The 27335-nt window shown below is 54.4% G+C and overlaps 1 protein-coding gene across 4 annotated transcripts in view; it reads left to right on the top strand.

The window, feature by feature from the left end:
- The first annotated feature begins 1530 nt into the window (after window positions 1-1530).
- Window positions 1531-27335, top strand: part of PDE2A (phosphodiesterase 2A) — a 59020-nt gene continuing 33215 nt past the window's right edge. Inside the window, exons 1-2 of one of the 4 annotated variants that reach the window (XM_079103622.1) lie at window positions 1531-1750; window positions 12754-12846. In XM_079103622.1, the coding sequence (XP_078959748.1) occupies window positions 1586-1750; window positions 12754-12846 (258 nt within the window). In that variant the 5' untranslated portion in view covers window positions 1531-1585. Of the gene's footprint in view, window positions 1751-12753; window positions 12847-24928; window positions 25226-27335 lie in introns of those variants that run through there. The other 3 variants (XM_079103621.1, XM_079103620.1, XM_079103619.1) reach the window with 3 other exon arrangements.

Genomic DNA, 27335 nt, shown 5'->3' with positions numbered 1-27335 from the left:
GGTCTGGCATGTCAGATTGAGGGTTTGAGCTTTGTTGTGCTGGTTGTAGGGGATCCTATACTGAAGGTGTTTCAGTAGGGGAAGAAGCATGTTTAGAGCCCTGCCTCAGAAAGGTGGGACAATGCTGTCATGGAGGGTCACCCCCTGAGCTATTGGGACAGCCAGGAGTCTGCCAAGCTGGTACCAGGTGCCTGGACTGTGTCCAGGACTGGGCTCAGTGACTCATGTTGAGGAAGTCACTCCCTAGGGGGAAAGGGCCCAGATGAATCATCCGAGTGAGGAGGGGGGTGCTGAGAGGCTGGGGGCTCCCTGAGTCACCCTCCTGGGGCCGGGGAGGGGAAAGTGACAGAGAGAGGGGCCGGCAGTGCAGTGGGAAGAATTCAGGTCATACTACAGCCGAGGGCTGTCAAGGGGCTCTGTCTGCCTTCTCATCATTCCGGACTTGATCCTCCTGGCAGTCCTGCGCAGGAGATGGGAAAACTGAGGCCCAGAAAGGTGGGGAGGGGATCTGACCAAGGTCATTCAGCAAGTCGCTGGCAAAAGCCAGGCGAGACCCACACTCACCCTTCTGTTCAGGCACATCCCACCACCTCAGACGCTCTCACGGAAAGTGGAGGCTAGGAACCGGGTTGGCTCAGGCAGGGAGTTGACCCGAGTTATAACCCACCAACCACATCTCAATTCCGCCAAGCCGACTGCAACTGGGGCCGCGCTGCGCCGCTGAGATGAAACACCAGGGGGCGTAGGAGCGTCACTGCTGCCGCAGGCGCCTGAGCACAGAGGCCGCTCTGCAGAGAAATAACGCTCCCGGCGCGCGGGTCCCACCGCGGAACTGCGGACTGCGTGGCCCTGAGGCTTTGCACCCTCTCCAGGCTCCCGGACACCGATGCAGATCCGCCTGCCACTCCTGGGGGCTCAGCGCCCCCACCCCGCACTTAGGAGTGGTGCGTCTGAGTGTCTGTGTGCACGTGTCTCCCTCGCAGATTTGCTGCTGTTTCAGGGCTTGTCCGTCTTCGAGCGACCTCTAAAATTCTCCCTGACTTCCCTCTACCTTCTGGGTCGGAGGGCGAGGAGCAAGTCAAGAGCTTCTGTGCAGTGTCTGTGACCCCTTCCTCCTTCTCCCTTCTCCGTTTCCACCCCCAACCGCCCTTGTCCCGGCCACGGGGCTCTAGCCCCGCCCAGGACTCAAAGTGTAGGGGAGAGGATGCAGTCAGTAGGGCACCAAGCTCTGAAAGCGACCCCTGAGAGAGAGCGAAAGGAGTGGAGACGGGCAGGGAGGGAGCGAAGGCTGAGAGCCGGCCACCAGGAGGGGATCCTAATAGCGGATCGGCTGAAAGAGCCTAGAAGGGAGAGATGAGGGAGGGAAGAGCGGGCGGAGGTCTCGTGGGGTCTGAAGATCCCACCAGCTGAGAGGTGCTGTCCACGGTGGCGGGGGAGGAGGGCGGGGCTGGGGCGGCCTGGGGGCGGGCCGGGGGCGGGCCGGGGCGGGGCCGGGGCGGACACTCCCGCGGACCCGGCGAAGCTGTCGCGGACGCGCTGACCGAGCGCAGCGGCCGGGCCGGCGGGCGGGCGGGCGGCTGCGAGCATGGTCCTGGTGCTGCACCACATCCTCATCGCTGTTGTCCAATTCCTCAGGCGGGGCCAGCAGGTCTTCCTCAAGCCGGACGAGCCGCCGCCGCCGCCGCCGCAGCTATGCGCCGACAACCTGCAGGTAGGGGGGCCCCCCCATTCTGGGCACAGCGAGAACTGGGTGTCCGGGGAGTGCCCGGCTGGGGCCCGGTCCTCTACCGAGAGTGTAGTCGCAAGCTCCACAGTCCCCCACCCCTGAGCCCCCTGAACCTTCATCAAGGAGAGGCCCCCTCCCCTAGTTCTGATCCCCACTTTTGTGCTAGGACAGCAGCCCATATCCGGAGGGAGCCCTTGAACCCTCTACCTTTAGTCCAAATGCCACCCTAGACTCTGAATCCCATTTGGATCCAGTACTCCACCCCAAGCACCAAACTCCTAAACCACAGTGGGACCCCAGTCCACACAGCTGTACTCAAACCTGCAACACTTCCCCCTAGACTAGTGGAGGACCCCTGCCCAAACCCAGAAACCTCCACTGTACCTACCAGACTCCTGGCCCACCCAGACCACCTGAACCCCTAGCTTCCCTGGGGCCCCATCTTAGAGTTGGTGCCTCACCCCAAGACCCTGAACCTCTGCTCCACAGCCTCAACTGCACCCCCAGAATCCCACTCAAACATCTAGACTTTAGTCCTCAGCCCAAACTCCATCTCAGGGTCCAAACCCCCTTCCCTCTGGGCTTCTCTCCTCTCTGGGACTCTCCCTCCATGTTCCTCCCCTCTCTCTTGTATAGAAAACCCTATAGTCTTTTCTTGCTGGTCTTCCCCTTCTCTTGTTTCTCTCTGGGTGTGGTGGTCCTACTTTATTCTTCAGGTTTCTCCCTGGGGTTCTCTCTAACTCTTGGGCTCACTCTCTCTCTGCCTTTCTGCTTCTCTCCTCTGTGCCCACATTTTGGGTCTATTCATTACTCCAATTTCTCTAGGTCTCTATTCTAGGATCTCTCTCTCTCTCTCTCTCTCTCTCTCTCTCTCTCTCTCTCTCTCTCTCTCTCTCTCCCTCCCTCCCTCTCTGTCATTCTTTCCCCTTATGTCTGCCTCTGCTTTGGGATGAAGGAAGGCAGGTTCAGGGGACAGGGCCACTGTCCCCAGGACCTGCACTCCTCCTCCTGTTCTCAGGCATGGCACTACGTGGGTTCAGGTAGAAGGACCTTAACATGGGGTGTGCTGCCCTTGGGTGGTGCCCAGAGATCTAAGGAGGGTGGAGATCATGTGGCAGCACACTGGCATTGGTAACTTATAACCCCCTCATCCCTGCTGTGCTGGTCTTGCCTGGGGCAGCTGGGGTTTGGGGATGGGGGAGACAGGCCTCAGGGCTGGGCGAGTCTGAGGTGTATGTGTTTATGTGTGGCATGGGCTGGATTGCATGTGTTGGTGTGCCTTGTGTGTACTCATGTGTTGTGCCCTGTATGATCATGTCATCATGAGTGGGATTATGGTGAGTATGGGGATTGTGGGTCTTCGGCATTGTAAGCTGTATATGGCTAGGGAGGCAGTGTTGTGGGTGTGGAGTGGGAGCTGGGTGTGTGGCTGTTGTGTGGCTGTCATTGTGGGATGGAGTTGTGGGGCAGCTTGCATAGGGATTGCATGTGTGGTTGTGTATGTTATTGGCTATTGTGTGTAGCCAGGAAGAGCTGTGGGGGGCGGGGGCCTGATGGGTTTTCCTGGATGTTTTGTCAGAGAGACGCTGGAGGTGGGTTTTGTGTGACCACTTGTGTTAGTGTCTACCTGACAGTTTAGCGTCACTGTGGTACATCCTGGTTTGCTTGGGGAACATATGAAGACCTGTGTGTTGGTGTTTGAATGTCTGTGGTGGCTGTGCAACTCTGCACAGGCAGGGCTGCAGTTAGAGCCAAGAGGTCGGTGGACTAAGCACGTGGGTGGTGGGGGTGGCAGGAGAAGGTGGTGTGCAGGCAGGGTTGTCTGTGCTGAGGGGCTTTGTGTGCCCACAAATGTGTGACATTTCAGCGTGACATTAAGTGTGCATATTATCCATGCAGGGTGTGTCTGCATGTGCCTCATGTCTGGGTAGTGTGTGTGTTGAATTTAATTGGATGATGTGTCTGTGGTTGGGGAGGTGAGTGTGAGGTGTGTGAAGTGGCTGGTGGGAGATGGAGTGTGAGTGTGGCGTGCAGTGTGGGTGTGGGTGTGTGTGATCAGTGTGACTTTTCAGTGTAAGGTGTGGAATCTGTGATCTTCTTTCCCTGTGAGTTGTGTATGGTGAGTATGTAAGGTGTGTCCAGTGACTAGGAGTGTGTGTGTGTGTGTGTGTGTGTGTGTGTGTGTGTGTGTGTTGAGGGCTGTAGACTATGCTGCAGGGGGTAAGGGAGGTGTGTAGCATGAGGAATGAGGCATGTATATTTGGGCTGTGTGTATGGAATACAGTAGGTGCTCCATAAATGTTTGTGCAGTGACGTATGTTTACAGGGAGGGCTTGGCTGCCATCCTGTCCTTCCCTCCCTACCAGCGAGGTCCCTAGAGATGCCCTCCCATGCCCCGCCCCCCAGGCTGCCCCTACCCTCTGCCCTTTATCCTCCTCACTTTGACCAAAGCCTTTGTCTTGGGTTTCCTGCTGAGCAGGCGCTGGACAGGCAGGCGGTGGGCGATGTCGCAGTCTGGGAACCTTTGTTCTTTTCCTCTTAGCCTGACATGTGTTTGGGGCCAGGACTTGGAGAGGGGCGGGAAGAGGATGCACGTGTCAGCAAGGTCACTGTGTTTACTACTACCTCGCCATGCTACATAAAAGGGAGGGGCCAGAGTAGACAGTGAGGCCAGGGTGTCTCTGGTGGCGCCTCTTGGTGCCCAAGCAGCCTGGGCTGGGCTTGGAGTCCGGCAAGTCTGCCAACCACATGCTTAGTGCTGTGGTGGCCCAGCACTCTTTCTGGCTCATATCTCCAAGCACCCCTTCTCTATGCTCCCCCCTCCTCTTCCCTTCTTTGTGTGGCTGTGGCCCCCATGGAGGGTTATTGGACTGGGAGACAAACAGGAAGACAGCACTCTATCTCTCTTTTGTTGATCTTCCTCCCCTGCCTATGTCTAATGGAGAAGTAGTCCCTGTCCTCACAGATACCCTTATCTGAAAAGGGAGACCTGGTCTCACCTTTGGGGACCCTGTAGTCTGATGGGGGAGATCTCAGTTAGTAGAGGATCCAGGTTAGACCCTGGGAAACATTTTAGGTGACCTCCCAAGGGGTATTTGAGAGCATCAAGGTCTAGGACTCCTTAAGGTTGGAGGCACTAAGACAATCGCAGTCAGTCAGGAGAAGCGCTGGGGGTCAGCTTTAACATTACCTTCCATAAGTTTGTCTGAAGTGAAAGGGCTTGTGCTGGGCCTTGGAGGGGTGCTGGGGTGGGCAGGGAAATACAGCCGGGGCTGAAGAAAATTTCTGCCCAACTGGCAAAAGGAATCTTGAAGCCGAGCAGTGACGTGTGGCTCTGAGTGTCTAACCCTGGGCCTCCAGCCTTCTCAAGCTTTCAAGTCACCCTGTCCCATCACATTGTCTTTGACCAGAATCATTGTCATCATGGTTGTCATCATCATCATCATCGTCACCGTCAGTTTTCTTCTTTCCAACTTCCAAGTCCCTTCCACAGATGTCTCCTTTAACAGATGAACTTGTCCTAAAAGCGTTTATGGAGCCTGTGCTCTGTGCCAGGCCAGCACAGTTTTCTGTGCTGGGGTCATAGTGGTGACCAAATTGGCCTCATGGAGCTCCCAGCTTCTGTGTGTAGCCACATTGCCAGCCCTTCAGGCCTTGGGCAGCTGGCTCCTCCCTTCTGTTGTTTCCAGCCTAAACGGTACCCGGTTCTATTGAGGCCCTGAGTATGTACTCCAGTAGGGTCTGACTCCTGCCAGAGCTTTGCAGAGACTGGGTCTGGGACTCTCTGTCTTTGACCCCTGTGTCCTGAGCTGAGCTGGGTATAGTTCGGGAGCTTCTATCTGTCATCAGATGTCCATACTGCTCTGTAGGTCAGCAATTATTCAGTTGCCATTGAGTGAAACTGAGACCCAGACTTAAGGCAGCATCATCCTCAGAAGACCCTCTTTTTATCAACATTCCAGAGACCAAGAGAGGTCAGATGACTAGACCAGGGCTCACAGCAAGGTGGCAGGGCTGCTACCATTATCCAGCTCTCCTGGCCGCCTGGCTGGGCTCTGGCCCCAGCACCATGCTGCTCCCTGGCTGGCCTCCGTGCTGCCTGTGGCGGGTAAATGATTATTAATGACCCCCCTGGCAAAGAGACAGGAAACGCTTCCCAGCCACAGCTGGGGAGCTGCTCCCTGCCAGCCGTCATCCATACCCATTCTGACCATGATGTCGGCCCTGATATTCCCTCCATTCCTCCTTAGTCCCCTTTGCTCCTCCTGCCCATCAACCTCCCACCTCCCTGAACTTGACCTCCCACGGGTAAAGGACAAGTAGAGGCAGAACTTTCTTTTCCACATCCCTGTCACTCACCACTTTCTCAAACTTGACTCATCTCTACATGCTTCCTTGCCCCAAACCAACCTGTTTTAGTCAGCTTTTTCGCTGCTGCAACCAAAAGATCTGACCAGCACAATTATAGAGGAGGAAAGGTTTATTTGAGGACTTATGGTACAGAGGTCTTGGTCTTAGTCCATAGAAGGCCAGCTCCATTCCTTGGGGCTTGAGGTGAGACAACATCATGGCAGAAGAGCATGGCAGAGGGAAACAGCTCACATCGTCGGGAAGCAGAGAGAGTTTCCACTCTCTAGATTCAAATATATATATCCCAAAGCCATGCACCAATTCCAGTCTCCTCCAGTCACACCCTACTACTTCAGTTACCACTCTGTTACTCCCTATTGGGGGATTAAATCACTGGGTTAAGGCTTTTACAACTCAATCATTTCTCCTCTGAATCTTCTTGCATTGTCTCACACGTGAGATTTGGTGGGCCACTCACATCCAAACCATAACAACCAGAAGCAGAACCTCCTCTAGGAAACCTTCCCTGAATGCATGGCTAGTCCCCCACATGGTGCTAGTATAGGACCAGGGGACACTGAATCTCCCTCATTGCAGACTCTGTCTCACTCTGATAGCTTGCTTTGGTGGCTCTAGGGCCGGACTATCCCTAATTGCTGACTGACCCATGGAGGATTTCCCTGTGCCTTCTCTAGGAAGACTCTAGCCCAACCCAGGAATCTCACCTCACCTAAGCACCCCCATCCTTCTGGTCCAAGCTACACATTGTGTACCACCAGGCCTTCATAGGTGGACATTAGTAAGCATCTACTAAGCATCCAATAGGGACAGTGGGTAGAGATGAACAAGACATGGGCCTTAAAGTCCTCCACGCCGTTCCCCAAGACTGAGTCATCAGCCATGGGCAGGTAGCTCCAACTAGGTGCCGCTGATGAGGTGGGGTGGGAGCAGGGATAGAGGTTGATGCTGGAAGCTTGTGTAGTGAGAACAATAATGGAGATAAACTCAGTGGCCTTAGTGGGACTGAGCTGGGCCCCTAATTCAGCCCAGAGCGGGAAGGGAGGAGCAAGTTGGGGAACCTCTGAGGGAGGAGACAAATCTAAACTGGGAGCTAAGAGATGAGTCAGGAGAAAGTTCTGGACAAAGAGAAGGGGAGAGTGTTATTGTGACGGCTTGCTGAGGCAGACAAACCGAGGAAAGCCTGTGCTCCTTGGTTCTACAGTGCTGGAGTGGAGCTGGGCCTTAGACTGCCAAGGTGGGACTGGGTGGGTAGAGGAATGTGTGAAGTATCAAGAGGCAAGGGCTGGTGAGGCTGGTGAGGCTGGTATAGACCAAACTGTGCAGGACTTATAAGCCATGTTAAGGATGCAAGATTGTTTTCCAGAGGGAAATGGCATCAGGGGAGGGGTTGAGAGAAGGGAGCTATCAGGCCTATGTGCAAGGAGCTCCCTGGACCTAGAGGCTGAGGTGAGGCTGGTGTGGCCCAGGCAAGGGATGGTGAGGCCTGCACAGGGAAGGAGCTGAGGGGTGGAGGGAAGGGAGGGGACTGAATGGGAAGAGACAGGTGGGAGTTGATCAGTTGCAGAAGTGGAAGGCCAAGGAGCACAGCGCCTGTGCCTCAGGTCTGGGTGGGCTCTGAGAGATGTGGGAGGAAACCTGGGCCTGTCCCTCTAAGGACTGAAATGTGTCAGGAAGGCCTTTCAGGAAGTCATAAGCTTTGAGGCTAAAGTTAGACCCAGAGACTTGGGCCCTGCTCTGAGCTGCTGTGCCTTTACTTGTACCACCGAGGAACTCAGATCTACCCTGAGTAAAGAGTGTTTGGAATTCAAAAATTAAAACAATCTGTGAAATGTAATAATATAATTCAAATCCAAAAATGTATGAGGATATTCCAAAATGAGTAGAAATGTAAATTTATGAAAATGCTGAACATACATGATCCTCCCAATGTAAATCCTAAGCCTCAGCTGCTTCCCTGGACTTTGGATCTGGCTCCCTTAGAGCTGCTGCCTCTGGGGTGGCACCCCTTGGCAGAACCTTCCTGTTCAGCTCTCTGCAGAGGGGCCTTCGGGGCCCCTCCTCTGGGGAACCTGCCTTCCCCCTCCTGCTGGTGGCTTCAGGGGACAGGCACTTTGCTTTTTTTGTATTGTAATTCCTTCAATTCTCTGAGGGAATTGGCTCTGTGTAGCCCCCTCCATGGCTGCCTCTATATGGGTGCCCTAGGGTGGGCAAGATGAGTCGGTGGGGGTCTGAAGCAAGAGCAAGGGGAAGTGAGGGAGGCTGAAAGGGGAAATGAGGGAGTGATGAGCAGCATCACTGACACAAATGCTGAAATTTCAGAAATTGCAAGTTGCAAATTTCTGGATTACCTCCCCAGCACAGCACGCTAAGGTCCAATCTTGCAATTTCGGTGTTGGGCACCGCTTGGCTTCTCACTCTCTGGTAATCTTGCACAAGATCACTTTTTGTGCTACATTTTCTCAACTGTAGAAGGAGGAAGTTGGGAGTCAGTAGCTCCAAGGGCCGCCTGAGCTCTGGCGCTAGATAGGGTGTGTGACTTGAGAATCAGGGCTTGTGGGTTTGGGGCTGTCTCTGAGAGGATGCTAGCCTTCCGTGACTCTCAGCTCCCTGCCAGGATTGGGTGGGTGTGTGGTTGTGTGATTCCAACATTTTGTGACTTTAAGATGCTGAGACTCTGGGAACTGAAGATGCGGACATTCTGTGCATCCAGGATTCTAGGATTTGATGATTTGATGATTCAATGATTCTAAATGGGGCTGCTGGGAAGAGCTGCAGCCACCTGCCTTGTTAATGTCAATGTTCAGTTATTAAAAACATAACAAGAAGCAATGGAGACAGATATCTTTGGATGGTGGTGCCCCTAACCCCACCCCGTGAGGGAGGGCAGGTGGGTGTGCTGGCATTAGAAGATACTGGAGACCCTTTCAACCTGGTCACAAAACTCTCTCCCACCACAATAGAGCTGGTGCGTGTGCATGCAAAAGATCTGCCACCCTCTAAGCTTACAGGGTTGGGAGTCATTCCTGTCATTCCCCTGCCTCCATTCCCCAACCATTTCAGGCTATGGTGGAGAGAAGCACCCTTCCTTTTAGCCCCCAGAGTCTCTGGGCAGAAATGTGGACAGTAGAGGAAGGAGAGGCTGGCTCACCCCCCTTCCACAGCAGCTGGGCCTGAGGGGAAAACAGGACATGAACACTTCCTGGACACAGGCGTGGAGACACATGAACCCCTGCCTGCCAGGGCCCCAGCACCACCAAGGGTTTAGACAGGGCAGAGACCAGGTGGCCTGCGTATTGGTGGAAGAGGGAAGACCCTGCTCTGGTCCTGAGGGTTAGAGGGCCTGGAAGAGATGGTGGGTCCCTACTTGTGTCAGAGGCCCACAGTCTAGCCTAGCCCAGTTATCCAGTATCTAACTGCCTCCTCCTGTGCTTCAGGATCCAGGTGGGAGCTGGGGAGGGAAGGATGTTGGCCTTCTAAAAGCCCAGTATAGTGGCACACATCTGAGGGCTTCCCTAGCCTAGAAGCCTCCAAGCTAGCCCCAGGGCACACTGTACAGCAGAAGAAAAGGGGCTTCCTGGTTTGTAGGGTGCTCATTGTTATCCCCAGCCTCCCCATTTTCCCTGGGACACCTGGGAACATGAGTGGAAGCAGACTCAGGTTTGCAGGGTGGAGTCCCTGTATGTCACCCCTTCATCTTTCTCCTCCCACTGCTAGAAAGCAGGTGGGGTGGGGACAGCTGCTCCCTGTCATCTACAAGGCTCCATTGTCTACCACCTCCTGACTTGGTCTCAGGAAGAGGTCTCCAGCTGCCATACCCACAGCATGTCTCTGGGGCTCTCCTCTCCCAACTCTGCTACCCTCTTTCTCCTGCCACCCTCTTTCTCTTGCTGTCCCATCCTCCCTCTCATCTCTGCCTGCCCTGGGCTCCCTCCCAATCCCTGTAGGTCTCCATCTCTGGCTGTCTGGGTATTTAAGTATTTCTTGAAAGATAGTTGGAACTTGGAAGGCCCTAGGAGATCACCAAGTCCCACCTTTTCTTCAGATGAGGAAACTAGCTCAGAGAGGGGAAGGCCCTGTCCCAAGTCACAGTAGGCTGTGGTTTTGAAGACTATCAGTGCTAGGACCAGTGGAGGTGCTGAGCATGCAGGCACCTCCCAAAGTGCAGTGGGCTTCTCTCCCCAGCCCTCCCATACGGCTCTGAGCTGCTGTTCCTTCCTCTTCTTCACCCTGACTCCTCCATCTCTATAGTTCCTGCTGCCTGGCTGTCCTCTACCTTGGGTAGCTCCTGCCTTGGGACTCGGGCCAGAGCTCAGGTCTCCATGACTGGGATGGCACCCACGCACACAGACACACGGACACATGGAAAAGTGTATACAAACGCTAGATGGAAACCTGATTGCAGTTAGGAGGCCCCCTGGAACCAGCATCCCCTTCTTCCTGTGAGGCCCCATGTGCTCCTCCAGGAAGCCCCTCAGGACTGCTGCAGACTCTCTCCATCCACCATTTCCTTTGTGAAGCTGAGCTCTAAGAATCTTGGTTCCTCCTCTGTGACCCTGAGGGCAGGGCTGTCCTCCCCTTCACTCCTGGGGCTCCTCCTTCAGTGTCTCCAGGAGGGGCTCAGCTTCCTGTGACTGGGTGGGGAGAACCCTGAAGTCCCCAGAGGATGGTGGGACAATGGGGAGGCGGTGACAGATGAGACATTGAGTCTTTCCCAAAGCAGGCTCCACCCTACTCTGACCTCCCTGCCTGGTGTCTGGGGCACAGTCCTGGCCTTGGGGGTCCCTTCACACTAGTTTTCTGATCTGAGCCCACAGCGCAGAGGTTTAGAAATCAGAAGCCCTAATGCCCTCACAGCAGTTTGCTAACTGGATGCCTTGGAGCCCAGATCCCCAGAGCACCAACTGAATATTTGTGGGTTGCTGTAGAGCCCTGGGTCATCTGGAGGCAGGGCATGAGCTGGGCTTCTCTGGCTGCCCTGCAGCGAGGTAGCACTGAGGCTGGGGTGGGGCATGAATGCCTGGCTGATGCCCCTCCTGCTCTGCACGTTCCCCACAAGAAGCTGAGTAAGGGGCCTGCATCTGCCCCTGGGTAGTGGCTGTGCTGGGGGACAGGTCCCTCCAGGGAGTGGCGGGAAGCCTGAGGGGGAGCCCTGGATCAACTACAAACTGCCCTACCTCCTCTCTGGGGAGGGGAGGGCTGTCCAGGGCAGCATATGGGGTAGACCATTGGGAAGAGAAGGCTCATGATTTGTGGACAAAAGGGAAAACCCTGGGGTCAGGCAGTTATCTGGGCCCTCGTCATTTCCTGCACTGGACACGGCAGGGTTAGTGGGGTCATCGCACAGAGGGAAGGAATGGGCCAGAGCCAATGCCTGCCAGGCCCTACGGTTGTCAGGCACATGAGAGACCTCACCATGCCCCAGGCTGCAGTCAGTTCCCTGCAGAGGTCCAGCCACATGGCCACAGTCACCCTGGTAGATGGCCACTCCTAGACCATCAGCCTCCACACAGCCACGCAGTGACTCTAGGGCCTAGCTGTAGATGCAGTTAAATGGGGAGACCTGTAGGACTCAGGGACAAGTGAGACAACCAGACACCCTGCCATAGCCACTGCACAAGCATCCACACACCAGGTGCAGCTATTGTCACTCCTACAGCCACTCAAGGAGGGCCATAGATTCCAGCAGCTATGGACAGGTATTTAGGGCCTGGTCGAGAAGAGGGGGACACCAGGCAGGGAACTCAGGAACCCCTTCCCCATGCCAGACTGTGCCCTCTCCCCAGCTCACTGAGTGCCTGAGGCTGTTTATTTCCTAACAGGGATGGGTGTCTCATCCCCCTCCCCCCTCCCTGTCCCCACCACACGCTTCCCAAGCTGCCAAATCAAATCAGCCCCTGCACCCGCGCCAGGCTGGCATGGCGGCCAGCAGCTGACGGGAAAGAAGCCAGGCTCAGAATATCCCGCCGCCTGTCCGATGCTGGGCACGCTTGCTGGTGGGGGCAGGGAGGGGCAGGAGCCCACAGACGGCCCCTGGGCAGTGTCTGTCAGAGAAACTGGGGTTTCTGGAAGTTGCTTGGATGGTGGGCTTCAGAGAACAAGGTCCCTGTGAGTCTACCAGGGTCTGTGGCAATGTCTCCACTGCCAGCTTTCGAGGAGCTATGGAAGTGATGCAGGTGGGACATGAGGTGGGTCTCTAATAGGAGCCCAGAGGATTCCATGCCAGACTGGAGGTGGCAGATCCCATGTGAGATCACATTCATTTGGGATTTGCAGCACCCCTGGGCTGGGAGGCCCTTGATTGCCTGTGAACGAAATAAAATGCCCAGCCTATTGTGGAACCTAAGAGACCATGCAAGGAGGACAATTTATAGATCCCATTTCATAGATAGGGAAGCTGAGGTTCAGAGAGAGCTGGTGGAGTTCCCTGGAGAAAAGAGGCAGAGGGGCCCCAGAAGGGGCAAAGATGTGGTCATTTCCACTCCTTGGGAGTGCTAGGTAGAAAGAGAAATCATGGTTGTATTCTCCGAGTCAAGAAAAAGAAAGTACAGGAGAGCCAGAAGAGAGCAGGTTGTGACCAGGGAAGGCTCCCCGGAGAGGAGGCTACCTGTGGGCTTGCTGGGAGGGCAGGCTGGGGAGAAGGGGAAACAGCCTGGCAGGTCTCAGCCCCTGGCCTTCTTGTCTCTGCAGCCAGCCAGGACCCCCTTGCACAGGAGCCAGAGCCCCCAGGGAGTAGAGACGACCGACTGGAGGTGAGAGCTCAGTGGAGGGAGGAATGGGTGGACTTGGGGGGGTGGGGACGCAGGCTGGAGGGCAGTCTGAGAACTGCCCCTGCCCCTGGGAGGACTGGGAGGCTGGAGCCCCATCCCAGTCCTAGCCCCAGCCCCTCCAGTCTAGGCTCACCTCACACCAAGACATTTCCCCCCACTTTCTATACACTCAGCCTGGGGTTCCCAGTCCTTGAGGATTCCTCCTTCCCTCAACTTCCCTCAACTCACTTGGGAGTTATCTCACATCACTCCCTGACTGTGACTTCTCTCCCTGAGCATGTCCTGGCTACTCTCTTCTCTATTCCACCTGCTGCTGGGCCCTGTCCCATCAGCTCCCCTGGACTCACAGGTGGCCTGCTTTCAGTTACTGCATCTTCCCCGTGGGGTGGGGCACGCATACCTTACTTGTCAATCTCCTGCTCACAAATTCCCAGTGCTCCCACCCAGGGCCTCTCAGAAGCCCCAGCCTGGCCACAGTCCCCCTAAAGGACTCCTGCCTCCCCCAAACCACTGCTGCTAGTCCCTTCCTCTCCTCAGCCTACTAAATCCTTCTGGGCTCCGCTCTAGCCTCCCTCCTCCGGGATGTCCTCCCTGCCCCTCCATCACCTCCAGACCCAGCTGGCTCATGTTCCCTCCTCTGAGCTCTCCCGCCTGGCAGTCGGATGCTGGGGCATCCTGCTATCTGTTGCCTAATGTGTGTGCCACGAACACCCTGTTTTCTCCATTACATGACTCCAAGTGTATGTCTGGCTAACCTTCTTTCCACTGTGAGCTTCTTGAGGCTGGGCACTGTGCTTTTTTCATTCCTGAGTCCCTACTGTTTCCATGGGTGCCTACTACAGGGCTTGGTCAGTGCATTTCCATTAATAGGAGAAGTGTCAGCCCCAGCCCCTGACCATGGCTTTGGGGTACCTTGAAGGAATCTTCCATGTTCAATGAAGAATGAAATGTATGCGTGCATATCTGTGCATGTGTGAGAATTATTCCAGAGTCAGCTCACATGCCCCAGGGCCAACTTAGAGGAGGAGGAAGTTGTGGCCTGTGTGCCAGCCTCCTCTGGTCTGGGTGCTTTAGACACTCTCTCACCTAATTCTCACCACACCCTAGGAGGTAGGAACTGCTCTTATTTCTCTTTTAGTTTGCGGAAACAGGCCCAGGGGGTGTCCAGAGTGAGTCAGGGCATTGTTGAGAGAGGGGAGATGCCCACCCACTCCCTGCCCTCAGGTAAGGTGGAAGGAGATAAAGCGCAGCGCCTGGAGCTGGAGGGATTCAGCATGGGCTCCCTGCTGTGGCAGGGGCCAGGGCTGAGAATGTCCCTCCCTGTGGAACTGAGCCCTGCAGCTGGGAGCTGGTGAAGGGAGAGAGGGGAGGGCCTGGAGAGTCATTATTAATTTATTTATTGCTATGGCATTCCCCATGGGGCGGGAGCTCCCCCCAGAGCTGGGACAGATGGTGTTCCTGGGAGCCGGCAGAGTCTCAGCAGCCTCGGCCACCTGCCAGGGAAGACTGGATTTGTCATCTACCCAGGAAGCCACTAGGGGAGGGGGATTTGGAGAAGATGAGCCCCTCCTGGGTGGTGAGGGCTGGGTCCCCAGGGAAGGAGCCCGGCTCCAGGCTCCTTGCCGATACCTCTATGCATGGACCCTCTGTCTCCACTACTGGCCTGTTCTAGCAAGTTCTGACCCTTCCCTACTTCACCAACCTCATAGTCTCCAAAAGGCCTCCTATCCCTGTATTCTCTCTCTGATTCTCCTTTGTTCCTCTTGCTTGCTCCCTTTGAATGTTAGGCCAAGAGCACATCAGCTCTCAGCTCTGTCCTGCTCCCAATTCCATGGCCAACCCACAGATGGTCAGTGCTGCCTGGCCTCCTGGCAGGGCCTGCTTTGTTTCTGGGTCTGTCAGAACCATCCCCCCACCCCCTGCCGAGTCCCCAGGTCCATGCTCAGCCCTGCAGGGAAAGAGACAAGATGTCCTTGGGGATTCCCCAGCACAGAAAGGACAGGCCTAGAGAGAGTGGGGACCTGAGAGTATTGCTCAGATCATAGAACAGCTGGAGGGAAAAAAGAAGGGTTGGGGAGTGTGCTGAGGACCCTCCTGTCACATGAAGGATGGGGAGACAGATGGCCTCATAGAGTAGACAGACCATGAGTTATGTAAGCATAGGTTCAAGTCCCAGTTTCCCCACTTCCCAGGTGTGTGAATCAGCCACTTGGCCAGCCCAAGCATTAGCCTCCTCACCCGCAGACAGGGATGAGATCCTCTATTGTTACTGGGCAGAATCACTGTTCCTGGGCCTTAGTACATAGAGTTATTGGGAGAAGTTACGATAAGTAAGTGTGAGCCTGGCCCAGTGTGACCACAGCAGGTCCTCAGAGAGAGCTGCCCTCCCCTCGATCCCCTCCAGAGTGAGATCCTTGGAGCCAGGACTAGGCTGCAACCCTATGGGACAGAGCATGCTGTGGGGCTGGGCTTAGGCTAGTGGATGTTCTACGGGCATGGCACATTCTCCTGGCATTTGCTGGGTGGCAGCCAGAGGAGCAGAGCTGCCAGCACCCATCCACACCCAGCGGGTATTGGTTCAGCACACCCTCCTGGGATGGCTTCTTGGCTGCTGGCCAGCTGGAAGACTTGGAGGAGGGGCTCTTCCAGCTAAGGCTGGGATCCTGAGGGAGAATCCTCTGCATCGTTGTTCTCTCTGGAGGTTGGGGCTGAGGCAGTTCAAGTGGTGAGTGAGAGCAGTGCGTGGATGTTCTTTCTATGCTGGATCTCAGGCCCACATAGGTCTTGGGAGCCCAGCTGGGATGGGGGCTGGGGGAGAAGCAGACATGGACAAGGACAAAGTTCCAAATGCATGGAGCAGCATTGCTGCTCTTGGGATAAGTAAAGACCACATTCCTTAGCATGGCATTGCTCCCCTCGCCTGCTGGGCCCCTCATGTCCTTGCCCCCCAGACAGCCAGTGCTTTGACCACATGGCCATGCTCACTCCTCAGCACACACCAGCCTCCCTACCCTTGCTCACACTGACTCCTCTGCCTGGAGCAACATTCTCTTTTTCTCCACTCACTCTTTTCAAGACTCAATTAGATGTTACCTCCACTGTGAGGTCCTCTCAGACTGCCCCCTCCAACTCAGGCTGAGTCAGTTTGCTCCCTGTTCTGGACACTCACAGCTCCCAAGTTTCCCCTGAGCTTGTCCTTGGGTAACTTGTTACCCCATGTGCTTATGGGGGTTATATATCCATTCTCATATGATTGCACACCTCAGTCTTCTTTATCTGTGTTAGGCTCACATGGGGTTGGACATAGGCCTAGTTTACAGTGGGAGCTCAATAAAGACCTCTTGATTGAATGAGAATGGCTGTGAATAAGGTTGGAATAGGTCTAAGAAGGGGGCTCAGTTGTTGGGTTAGGTCCGTCTTAGAGACTTCCTGGAGGAGGTAGCATTAGAACTGTGAAGGATGGAGAGGGTCAAAGCCACTGATCGTGAGTCCAAAGATTGCCTGGGCAATCAGAGAGGTCAACGTGGTCAGCTTTGACAGGACCAGCTGGGGGCAGCAAGGGCCAGCCAGGACTGGGAACAAACAGAGAGAAGAATCTGGAACAAAGACTTGGCCCCAGAGTTGGCTGCAGGAGGCAAGCTCAGTTCTGAGAACTGAGCTCCCAAAACCTCTGCCTGAGTCGTAGGCTGAGGAAGGCTTGGCTTTTGCTTCAGGAGTGAGACCGAGGACACCACCAATGGATGAGTAGGCCCAGGTGGTGGGGTAGTGGTAGGTGGATCTCTACTAGGGAGTCATATAAGGTGGGATGGGCACTTGGGGTAGGAAAAGACTTCTCGGCCTGTGCCTGGGCAGGTGGCCAGGATGCTGCTGTGGTCTCCATAGGAGAAAGTTATGTGTCCGTGGGGCATAGGCTCCCAGGCAAGGAGCATTGGGTGAGGCTAGAAGGGCCACCACAGGTGGCACTTTTCAGGCCCCAGTTTAAAATTCGTGAGTGAATGCTCCTGGCTGCCAGTTGTGCGTGCCTCTTCTGGATTCTGCACATCAGTAGCAAGTGGCCTCGATGATGCTCTGTGGCCTCCAGGGAGCTGCTGCCAACAAGTTGGCCATAGCGTCTGGCATCCTTGGGAGCCCTGAGGTTCTACCATCTGTCTGGGCCCACCTGTCAGGCTGCACAGGCCCAGGGTGTGCTGGGACTTGGGGCTGAGGGCTGGGGTAGTCTCAGCTGCCACTCCAGCCTGTCTGTCTGCCCATTCGTCTGTCTACACCCCTGACTGACTGAGGACAAGGAGAGACAGTGTCACAGGTCCTGCCATTCGCCTAGTCTCGAGGGGGAGGCATTAAGCCCCCGGACTTACATGAGAGAAAACACAATCTGAGTCAGGCTATGGGCAGGCCTAGACCCAGGGAGAGCGGCCTCTCTAGAGTCTGCAGCAGACCTCAGAGGGAGGCAGGGACCCACTCAGAGGTGCACAGCAGGTCTGAGGCAGTGCCAGGCCAGAGCTGTGGCCCAGAGATGAGGTTCCTCCTGCCAGCCCCTCCCCCGCCGTCCTGCCTGGCCCTTGGCTGTAAACACAGAGAGAACAAGTTCCGTTTCCTAGGAAATATTTATCTCAGGCCGTGTGGGGAGCGTGTGCGCCGGCCTCCTCCTGTCCTTCCTGCAGGCTGACTGGGGCAGGAGGTGAGGGCCCTTGGCAGCTGAGGGGCCTTGGCAGCCCTGGAGGTGATCTTTGGGGCCACTGGCAAAGGGGAGAGGCATGCCCTGAGGACCCTGCTTTGGAGCCTGCCTGTGACTGCTGCTGGCTGGGGGAAGGAAACCTGTTTTCTCCAAATCCCACACACGACCTCCCACTTTCTCATGTTCCTATGCTCTGCCCTGTCAGCCCTGTCTTCTCCAGGTTCCCTTCTCCAAGACTTTGCTCCTGTCTGGTGCCCCCACCTGGGCTGCCTTTCCTCCTCTTCCTCAGCTGTCAGTGACTTCTTCTGGGGTGACTCCCAGCTCTAACTCTCTACCCCTTGTCCTCTATCCACCTCCCACCTCCCCCTCCTCAGGCTTCAGCTTCAGACTACATCCTTGCTGATCTTGTTCAAAGTTGTTCAGGCAGGGTAGGCAGCTTCTGGTCGGGTGCCCAGGAGCTTCCCTCTTGGGAAGCACAGGCCTGGGCACCCTGAGATGAGGGCTAGGCCCAGAGGTCACCCTCCTTTGCCCATCCCAGTGAGACCAGCATGAGCCTAGGCACTTGGAGGGATCCAGGTGGGTCAAATGGGAGATAATGGAAAATCCCTTGGGTCCCACAAGGATCCGCAGGAGGCAGAGGTGGCCAGGGTCCCTGCTGGCCCACTCCTGGACTTTGGATTGTGTATCCCAGACTAGAGCAGGCCTGAACGGGCCCTGACAACAGGAAATCCTTGAAGGAACAAGCAGGAGCTGAGGACTCTGAGCACAACAACAGGAAGCAGGCTTGACATAGGGCAGCAGCTCTGTGACAGTGCCCAACAGGGCCAGGGGGACCCAGGGTGATACTGAGGGTGACACTGAGACACCAATTGTGGGACAGTGGGCGTTCTATTGAGTGTGTGACACTGAGCTTGTGATGTGATATCAAGTGTGTGACCATGATCATGGGATGCTATGTGAAGAAGAGGTTAGTCACTGAATATGTGACCTGGGTGTGTGGCACTCTATGATGTCAACTGTGGGGGACTTGGGTGTGCCACCCAGTGTGTGTGACTGAGGGTGATGATGGGTGCATAAAGGGTGTGACATCATGAGAACTGAAGACAATATGCAATAACAGGTGTGGCTTGAGTCTGGGCTGGAGGGTCTGACACTGAATAGTGAAACAGGTGTGACCCAAGGATATGATGGAGCGGGACTGGGTGTGCAAACATGGGATGACAACTGTGTGATGCACATGGCCCCGAGCCTGACACTGCATGTGTGGTGGCTGTGATCATGTGAAGTGTGAGCACACAATGCCATGTGTGACACTGTTGTGGGAGGACACTGACAGGCTCGGGTCTGAGAAATGAAAAAAAGCAGCATGGTCTGAGAAATGGTACTGAATGTGCTCTGGCTGATGATGTAGGGGAACAAGTCGGGGCACAGAGGGGAGGCCACCAGGTCCTCTAGAGGCTCCTCAGAAATGGACAAGCTTTGTAGATGTTCGTCAGGTTGAAATGACAGGACTTGGTGATGACCGAGAAGGTGAGCAAGAATGACAAACTAAGGACAGACAACTCCTAGGTATTTGATTTGAAAAACCAGGTGCAGAAGATGGAGATAAAGATGGGGATGGTCAGGGTTAGTGAGGAGAGAGAGAAGGAGGCAGAAATGGAGAGTCCTGCTTTGGATGTGTTAAGTCAAACATGCAGCTGAAGCTGTCCAGTGGGCAGCAGGGGCCAGGCTGGGCATATATTTGGGAGTCCATAGGCATGGGTAGTGTTAATCTGTGGACCTGACTGGGATGATCTAGGGAGAGCGTAGTGACAGAAGAGGCAAGGACTGAGGACTGAGTCCTCTCCACACACTCCAGAGTGCAGAGAGGTGGTGAGGACAGAGGAGCCACCAGGGAGGTGGAGGAGACCAGGAATGTGAAACTGGAGGCCAAGGAGGGAGAGAGGTTGAAGGGGAGGTGGGGGAGTCAGGGTGTGGATGCTTCCAGGCCCTCAGCTGCGGTGGGAGATGGGAAACTGTCCTCCACGGACCATGAGAGTGTGCCAGGCTGATAAGACCTACTTCAGTGACAGGTGGGGTCAGAAGACAGACTGGCCTGGGTGGAACACTGAGTGGAAAGTGAAGCCATGAGCACAGACAGCCTTTGGAGACACTGGGCTGTGAGCGATGCAGAGAAGGGGTGGGGTCTCTGGAAAAAGGGTGGGGTCAAGGGAAATGAAAATGTTTCATTGTGGAGTATTTGAGAATAATACAATAAACTGCCACATTCCTATCACCCAAATTCAACAGTTGTCAAGATTTGGTCCTATTTACTTTATTTCTCCTCACTTTTAAAAAATTTTTTCTTTGCTTAAGTTTCTTTTAAAAATGCTAATTATGGTAAAATATGTATAACATAAAATTTACTATTTTAACAACATTGTCTAAGGGTACACTTCAGTGGTGTTAGTGCGCTCACATCGTTCTGCCACCAATCTCCAGAACTCTTCCTCCCCCAAACTCAACCTCCAGCTATCGAACTATACTGCCCCCGGCCCCCCGGTCCTGGCTGCCACCAGTCCACTCTCTGTCTCTAGGAATTTCACCTCTCCAGGTACTTCATGTGATTGGAATCATGAAGTATTTGTCTTTCTGTGTTCATCTGTGTTATAGCATGTGACATGATTCTCCTCCTTTTTATGGCCAAAGAATATTCTATTGTATATAGAGACCACATTTTGCTTATGTATTTGTCAATGGACACTGGGGTTGCTTCCACGGTTTATCTGTTGTGAATCAGACTGTTATAAACATGAGCAAACAAAGATCTCTTTAAGATCCCACTTTGGGTATATACCTATAATCAGAGTTGCTGGATCATATAATAATTCTATGTTTAATTTTTTGAGAAAGGACTATACTGTTTTCCATGACATTTGCATCATTTTACATCCCCACCAGCAGAACACAGATGCTACAGTTTCTCCATGTCTTTGCCAATTCTTGTTGTTTTGTGGGTCTCTTTGATGGTAGCCATCCTAGTGGGTGTGAGCCTAGTGGGTGTGAGATAGTTCCTCGATGTGCTTTTGATTTGCATTTCCTTCAAGATCATTGATGTTGAACATCCTTTCACATATTTGTTGGCCATTTACATATCTTCTTTGGAGAAATGGTTATTCAACTCCTTTGTCCATATTTTAAGTTAGTTGCTTTTTTTGTCATCGAGTTGTTAAGAGTTCTTCATATATTCTAGATATTATCTCTTTATTAGATAAATAGATAAATGGTTTGAAAATATTTTTTCTCATTCTGTAGGTTGTTTTGCTGAAATATTTTAAAGCATTATTATGAAATGATGTCTTTTCATCAAAGGTGATTTTTTTTTTTTTTTTTTTTTTGAGACTAGGAAGTCCTGGATGATGCTGAAATGTGACAGTGTGATGCAGAGCCAGCATGGCACTTGCATCTGATGCTGTGGGTGACACAGTGGCCTTGGGACTCTGATGTAGGATACTGAGAATGTGGGACACCCTGAATTAGGGTGATAGTGATGAATCACTGCACGTGGCCCTCTGACACTTGACGTGGGGCTCTGTGGAATGATTTTGTGTCACCAAGCATGTGGGTCCTGCTGTGCGAAAGTGACAGTGATCACGTCCCTATGTGTCATCTTGGGGTGAATAGTATGACACACAGCAAGACACTGCTTGGGAGTGAGAGGGACTGACAGTGTGCTGTGGGTGATGGGGACACATGCAGTCTGAGTATGATCAGTCCCAGTCTCAGCTGCTGAGTTCAGAGGGAGGTTGGACAATGAACATCTGCCAGGGACAGAAATGGTGTGAACTGGCAGGAGGCCTTCTCTCTTCCCTGGACACCCAACAAGGTTTCCCAGGGGCCTGTGGAAACCCTTGATGGGATGCGGTGGGTGCTGATGGGCAGGGCACAGGACGCGGGGCAGCCCTGCCTGGGCTCTGATTGCAGTGTTCTATCTTCGGAGCCTCGATTTCCTCAAGTATCAAATGGGACTGTCAGGATTGCATGGGATGGTGCTTGTACAACAGCTCCCAAGGCCTGGCACGTGCCTGTGGTCTCCTGGGGAGCAGCCCCCTCCAGCCCCCACACTCCAGGTATCTGGATGACAGGAGCACCAGAGGGAGCATCACAAGGGAGCACTTGTCCCTCGCTCAGTGTTGTCAGTAATACCCCACCTACACCCTCCTCTACCCTCCTCTCCCTCATTAGCCTCCAGCCTGGGTTCCTGCAGCCTCATTCAATTAGGCCTTTGCAATTTGCTCAACAAAAAGCCCCATAATTTGGTTAATCACACCAGTAGGGGATCTGGTCCTGGTGGGGCGGGGGAAGAGGTAGAGGGCCATACCAACAGCTGAGGACCTGGATCTCCAAGGGCCTGTCTCTGCACCCCTACCTCTGCCCACCCCCCAGGCTCCATTCAGGAGCCAACAGATTTTAGACACCTGGTCTTTCAGAAGGGAGCCATAGAGGCCTTCAAAACAGAGTCCCTTGGGAGGGGGACCCTACTCTTCTCTAGGCCTCTGTCTCCCATTTGGACAATGAGAGTTGGGTTGTGAGTCTCAGACCACCCAGCCAGCCTCAGGGTCTCTGCATCTCAGCTCTGGTTCACCTCCCTCATGGCTTCTGTAGGGACTCCTCCTGGGCCTTGGAGAGGGAGGGCCAATCAAGGGGACAGAGCCCCAGAGGAAGTTAAGAGGGATGGGTGTCCTCAGAGTCCACTCAGTTCCAGAGTCACAGATGCTCTATACCTGGAGGTGGGAGCAGGAAGAAAGAGAGCGGCCATTTCTTGGTCACCTACAGGGCCATTGCCTCCTAATACAGCCCACACCTCACACTGGTACTCCAAAAGAGAAGGGGTGGCACTGACATTGAGCCCAGCAATACTATAATCAACTTACATACTGCAGTTTTATTTTGTGTAATCCTGTACTTAAGAGTTTGGGACTTTCCATAGTATTAGAGCATAACTATGATAGCTAAGAAAGTACTGCCCATTAGATGTTCCATAAAGAAAGACAGTCAAAATAGGGTTTCTCACCAAGACTTGCCCTTCAGGGCTGCTGGGTCACTAATTTCTAACTAGCACAAAGGTGGCCTCAGTTCCCTGCTAGCAGCTAGTAGATGATACTTGGATGGCTCCAGTTTAACCTAAATCTTACAGATGAGGAAGCTGAGCCCAGGAAGTTGAAAGACTTGTCCAATGTGTATGGTGTGTGGTGGGGTAAGGGAGGTGGACCCAGATTTGAGGAGGTGACAGGGTGCCTAGGGGAGGAGAATTACATCACCCAGATACCAACACTCTCAGTCACACATTCATTCATAGAAAGATCAGCCATCAGCACAGTCATAGGTCCCCAGACAACCAAAGCTCACTGCATACCCCAGGCTCACATGGATGTCAGTGACCTGAATCACACTCACATGGACATAGGCGGTGAAGGCCATGTGCAGATGACCACGTACGGACGTGGACACGGGGTACTCACACATTCGCACTCTCAGTCTCCCACGGAAGCATAACCCATATGCATTCACACAAATGTTTTCCTAGTAACCCAGGGGACATATTCTGTTGTGGTCACATGATGGCCCATAGGGACACACCATTATGGACCACATGTGCTTAGATCACCAGCTAAGCAGGAACTCCCCACAAAGTGAGAGGAAAGGTCAGTCTTGATGAGTATACCCAGAATTTTGCTCTCAGAAAAGCCACACAAAAAACTATTTTCATTTTTATTTCTAAGATAAAATTAATTTTGAATTGCATATAGGGTCTGAGGACAGGGTGGAAGGGCATCGTCTTTTCAAAGCTCTGGGACTGTAAGAGAGCTGCATACGCCCAGACATGACAATCCCACTAAAGTTCCCAGGCTCACAGTTATCTGGCCCTGGCTGTGTGCACGTGTGCGTGTAAGCACGTGTGTATGCACACATGTATACTTGCTCTGGCTCCCTAGCTCTCAGGATGCAAGGAGGGAGAGTAGGAGAAGTTCCAGAGAATCCGGATGTTTGTTCTCTGGCTCCTGGGCCCTCCAAAGGCAAATAACTCTGGATGCCAGCTTGCCTGCCCAGCCGGGCAGGGTTGGGGGGGGTGCATTAGGAGCCTGCTTCTGTCCCTGGAGTCCCTCTGGCTGGGACCCTGTGCAATGATGCAGTAACTGAGGCCTGTGATCAGCTTCCCATGGGCTCAGGCCACTACTTATCCCCTCTGGGTCTTGGTTCCCTCATCTGAAAAATGGAGGCAGAGGGGAGGTGAGACTGGGTGTACTGGTGACTGAAATAGAGAAAGCTCCTTGGGGCCTAGGGTCATGCAGAGGACCAAGAGGTTCATGTTCAGGGCAGGGTGTGAGCCCCAGAGCCTGCAGTGTCTCCCTGCCAGTCTCTCTCCTTCACTGGCAGAGGGCTGTGGGCCTCAGTGCCTACATCTGCTCTGGGCTCCTGCAGCCTGGCCCCTGGTTTGCTCTGCCAAGGGAAGCAGGGGAGGGAGGAGGTAGGGATGAGTCAGGGAGCTGGGCTGGGGGTTTCCCAGAGGACCAGATCAGGGCCTAGAAGGACAGGAGAGAAAAGAGGGCACCATTATTCAGGAAATTGGAGAGCAAAAACCCTGGTGGGGAGAAATGAAGGGGTGAAGAGAATGAGGCAGAGAGTCGGGCAGCCCGGGTGGAGATAGGGAGTCAAATGGGCGCAGTCCCTTGTTCCTTTGCTCCTCTGAAAGAGTCCAGGAGGGCTTTACAGGCAACTCCCAACCACCCATGGTGGGTGTGATGAGCCCTGGCAGTCTTATGGGAGGGCAGGTACAATATGTACAATCGTATTTTATATTTTAACAAAGCACTGCCGGGAGTCGGGCGTGGTGGAGTACACCTGTAATCCCAGCAGCTTGGGAGTCTGAGGCAGGAGAATCAAGAGTTCAAAGCCAGCCTCAGCAATTTAGTGAGGACTTAAGCAACTCGGTGAGACCCTGTCTCCAAATCAATTACAAAAAAGGGCTAGGGTTGTGTCTCAGTGGTTAAACTTCCTTGTGTGTTCGATCCCTGGTACCCAACAAGAAATAAAATAAACAAACAAATATACACTGCCAGGGATAGGGCAGCCCAGAGAAGCTACTGCCCTGGGGAGCACAGTGGATGAAAGCCCAGAGGCAGGGGCATGCCTGAGATGAACCCTGCCCAGAAGATTCCTCACCCTGACTCCCAATAAAGAAGGGCTATTTTTAGGGACAATAAAAGTGCTCACACATTCCTGCAGGGGGAGGGGTGGGGAGGGAGGGGTAGGATCAGTGCAGAGAGAGAGAGAGAGAAGAGAGAGAGAGGGAGGACCCTACTTCTCCCCCCAACTCTGCCCTTGCTTTCAAGGGCTTCCCCCCAGGGGCTTCCCTGGCTGGCCCTACCTCTCCAGTCTTCTCCCCAGGGCTCCCTTCTGGCTCTCATGTCTGTTCCTCTGTTTCTGAATTGGTCTCTGTCCCTGTCTCTCTATTTCATACTCCCATTTTTTCCCTCCCCTGGGATTTGGGGAACAGCTGGGTTGGGCCAAACTCTGAGGACGAAGCCAAATACAGTCACAGGACAAGGCAGTGTGAGGCTGCGGGAGAGACACCCATCAAAGACAGCAAGAGAGGCAGCATGGCGAGCCCAGGGAGGCCCAGAGAGAGCTCAGCACAGAGCCAGGGTGAGCCCCCCAGCAGGCATCGCCAGGCAGCCAGCTGCCCTGTGCCTGCTGCCTTGTCCCAGAGGAGACCAGCATGAGGCCCTCACTGTCCTGGTCCCCACAACCCCTCCCCAGGCTTGCTCTTCCTCCCTGCCCTCGCAGGCTCACACTAGCCCCCAGGCCAGTGCCATTTGGCATTTACCTCTATTGTGGGCATGGTGTCTGGCACAGGGGGAGGCAGGAGACCCTGATCCTGGCTCAGAGGAAGACACCCCACCCCACCCCACATCCCAGAGGAGCGCAGCCTATCCCTTGGCAAATACAGGGCATCCAGGGGTCCTGAAGACAAATTGCTCAGGAGGGAGGTGGCCTGGTGTGGCTCAGAAGGCTGGGCTGGGACATGGGGAGAACCTGAGCAGGCCTTCCCTGCCTCCTCTGGCCTTAGTCTACCCCCATCAAGCTGGAGACTGGACTCCAAAAGGCCTGGGGCCTGATGACTGTGGGAATTCTCAAGAGTCTTAGGAGTAGGACAAGTGACCACCTGGGTGAGAAATCTTCCTGGAGGAGGAGATGTCACTCATTCACTCACTCACTATTCTCACAAGCTACCCCCACTCCTGCACTGGGAGATGATCCCAGTGCAAGAAGGGCCTTCTGGCCTGCACAGACACCCCGGGAAGGTTGCCAGAAGTTCTCAGCACAAGGTGCCCTCATTCCTTTGGCTCTTCTCTAAGACTGTTGCCACACCAGCTTTGGGAGGCTTTGAGAGAGCCCATCAGTCCCACTGCCTGGGGGTCTCCAGGGGTCCTGGGGCCCACCCTTCTATTCACTGATGGTATGCACCCCTACCCAGCACTTCACAGGTCAGCAAACATCTGACTCCTGTGAGGGGCTAGGTGATTCCAAGGACCTGCAGAGGAGCGGGGCGCAACCTCCCCCTCCCCAGAGCTCCCAGTCTGATGGGGGAGCCAGGTGAGAAAGAGTGACAAGGCTTCGACCCACACAATGCTGTGACAGAGGTGCACAGGACTATGAGGGCCCTGGGTGGGAGGATCAATCTGTCTGAGAGGGAACAACAACAAAATCTCCCCAGGAGTGGGGGGCTCAGGGAAGGGGGGTCGTTCATCCAACCATGTATCAAGTCCTTCCTTTGGCTGTGGTTACCTGAAGGATGTACCTCTCTTTTCTGAAACCGGCCCTGCTGGTCACTCAGCATTCCCCTCCTTTCCTTGCTTTGTCCAGTTCCTGACCCACCATGGAGGCCCTTCGACAGGGTGAGGTAGAGGAAGCCTCACAACATTGAGGTCATGGAGTGTAGAGCTGGAGGAGGCTACTCCTTGCTTGCACACCCTGGAGACAGGGTGGCCACTCTCCTTGCTGCCCAGGTTTCTCTTGAGGCAGGATGCTGGCTCACAGTGTGGCTACTGCTGCCTCCTTGGGTTTGCCCCACTGTGCCCAGCTCTGTCCTCATGGGCTCCAGGCCAGGAGACAGGAGAGTTAGAGGTGGCAGAGGAACCACTGCCCAGCAGATGACTGGGCTAGCAGTGGTGAGGGACTGTGAGGAGAATGTGGACGGGAGGGACAGGGTCACTGCTTTTGTCATGTATGTGATGCAGCTGAAGGTGAGGAGGGGTGGAAGAAGCCCTGAGTCTGACCTGATACCTTGATCTGATCTCTCACTGGGGTCATCTCTCTCTTCCATGTTGGCTGCTCTCTTATCCCCTCCTTCCTTGGTGCTGGACCCCAGGCTGGGGACTGAGTCAGGCCCCCAGAGAACTGATTGTTCAGACAACCCTGCCTTCCCAGCCTGCCAGCTGCTTCCGCCTTCCTATCCTATCGCCCAATAGAGCCTAGCCCCTGATGAATCCAGGGGGGCCTGGGACAATTGGCAGGAGCTAGAGAAGCTGGGACTGGCATAAGGTGAGAGGCCCAGGAGGAGCTGGCGGTGGGCGTGGGAAGGAAAGATCCAGCAATAGCACCAAGCTCATCAGGGAGGTGGAACACATGGGAGGCGCCAGGACGGGCCCAGGTGTATTCTACAGTGCACGTGTCTCCAGTGTGGCTCGGAGGCTGGAGACGCGGCCCTGTTGGAGTAACAACTGAAGCCGGAGTCTGCAAAGGGTGGGCAGGA

This window comes from Sciurus vulgaris (assembly GCF_902686455.1).
Source record: "Sciurus vulgaris genome assembly, chromosome: 11".
Lineage (NCBI taxonomy): Eukaryota > Metazoa > Chordata > Mammalia > Rodentia > Sciuridae > Sciurus > Sciurus vulgaris.
The sequence above is the reverse complement of the archived record's forward strand: the minus strand, read 5'-3'. Positions and strand labels throughout refer to the sequence as shown.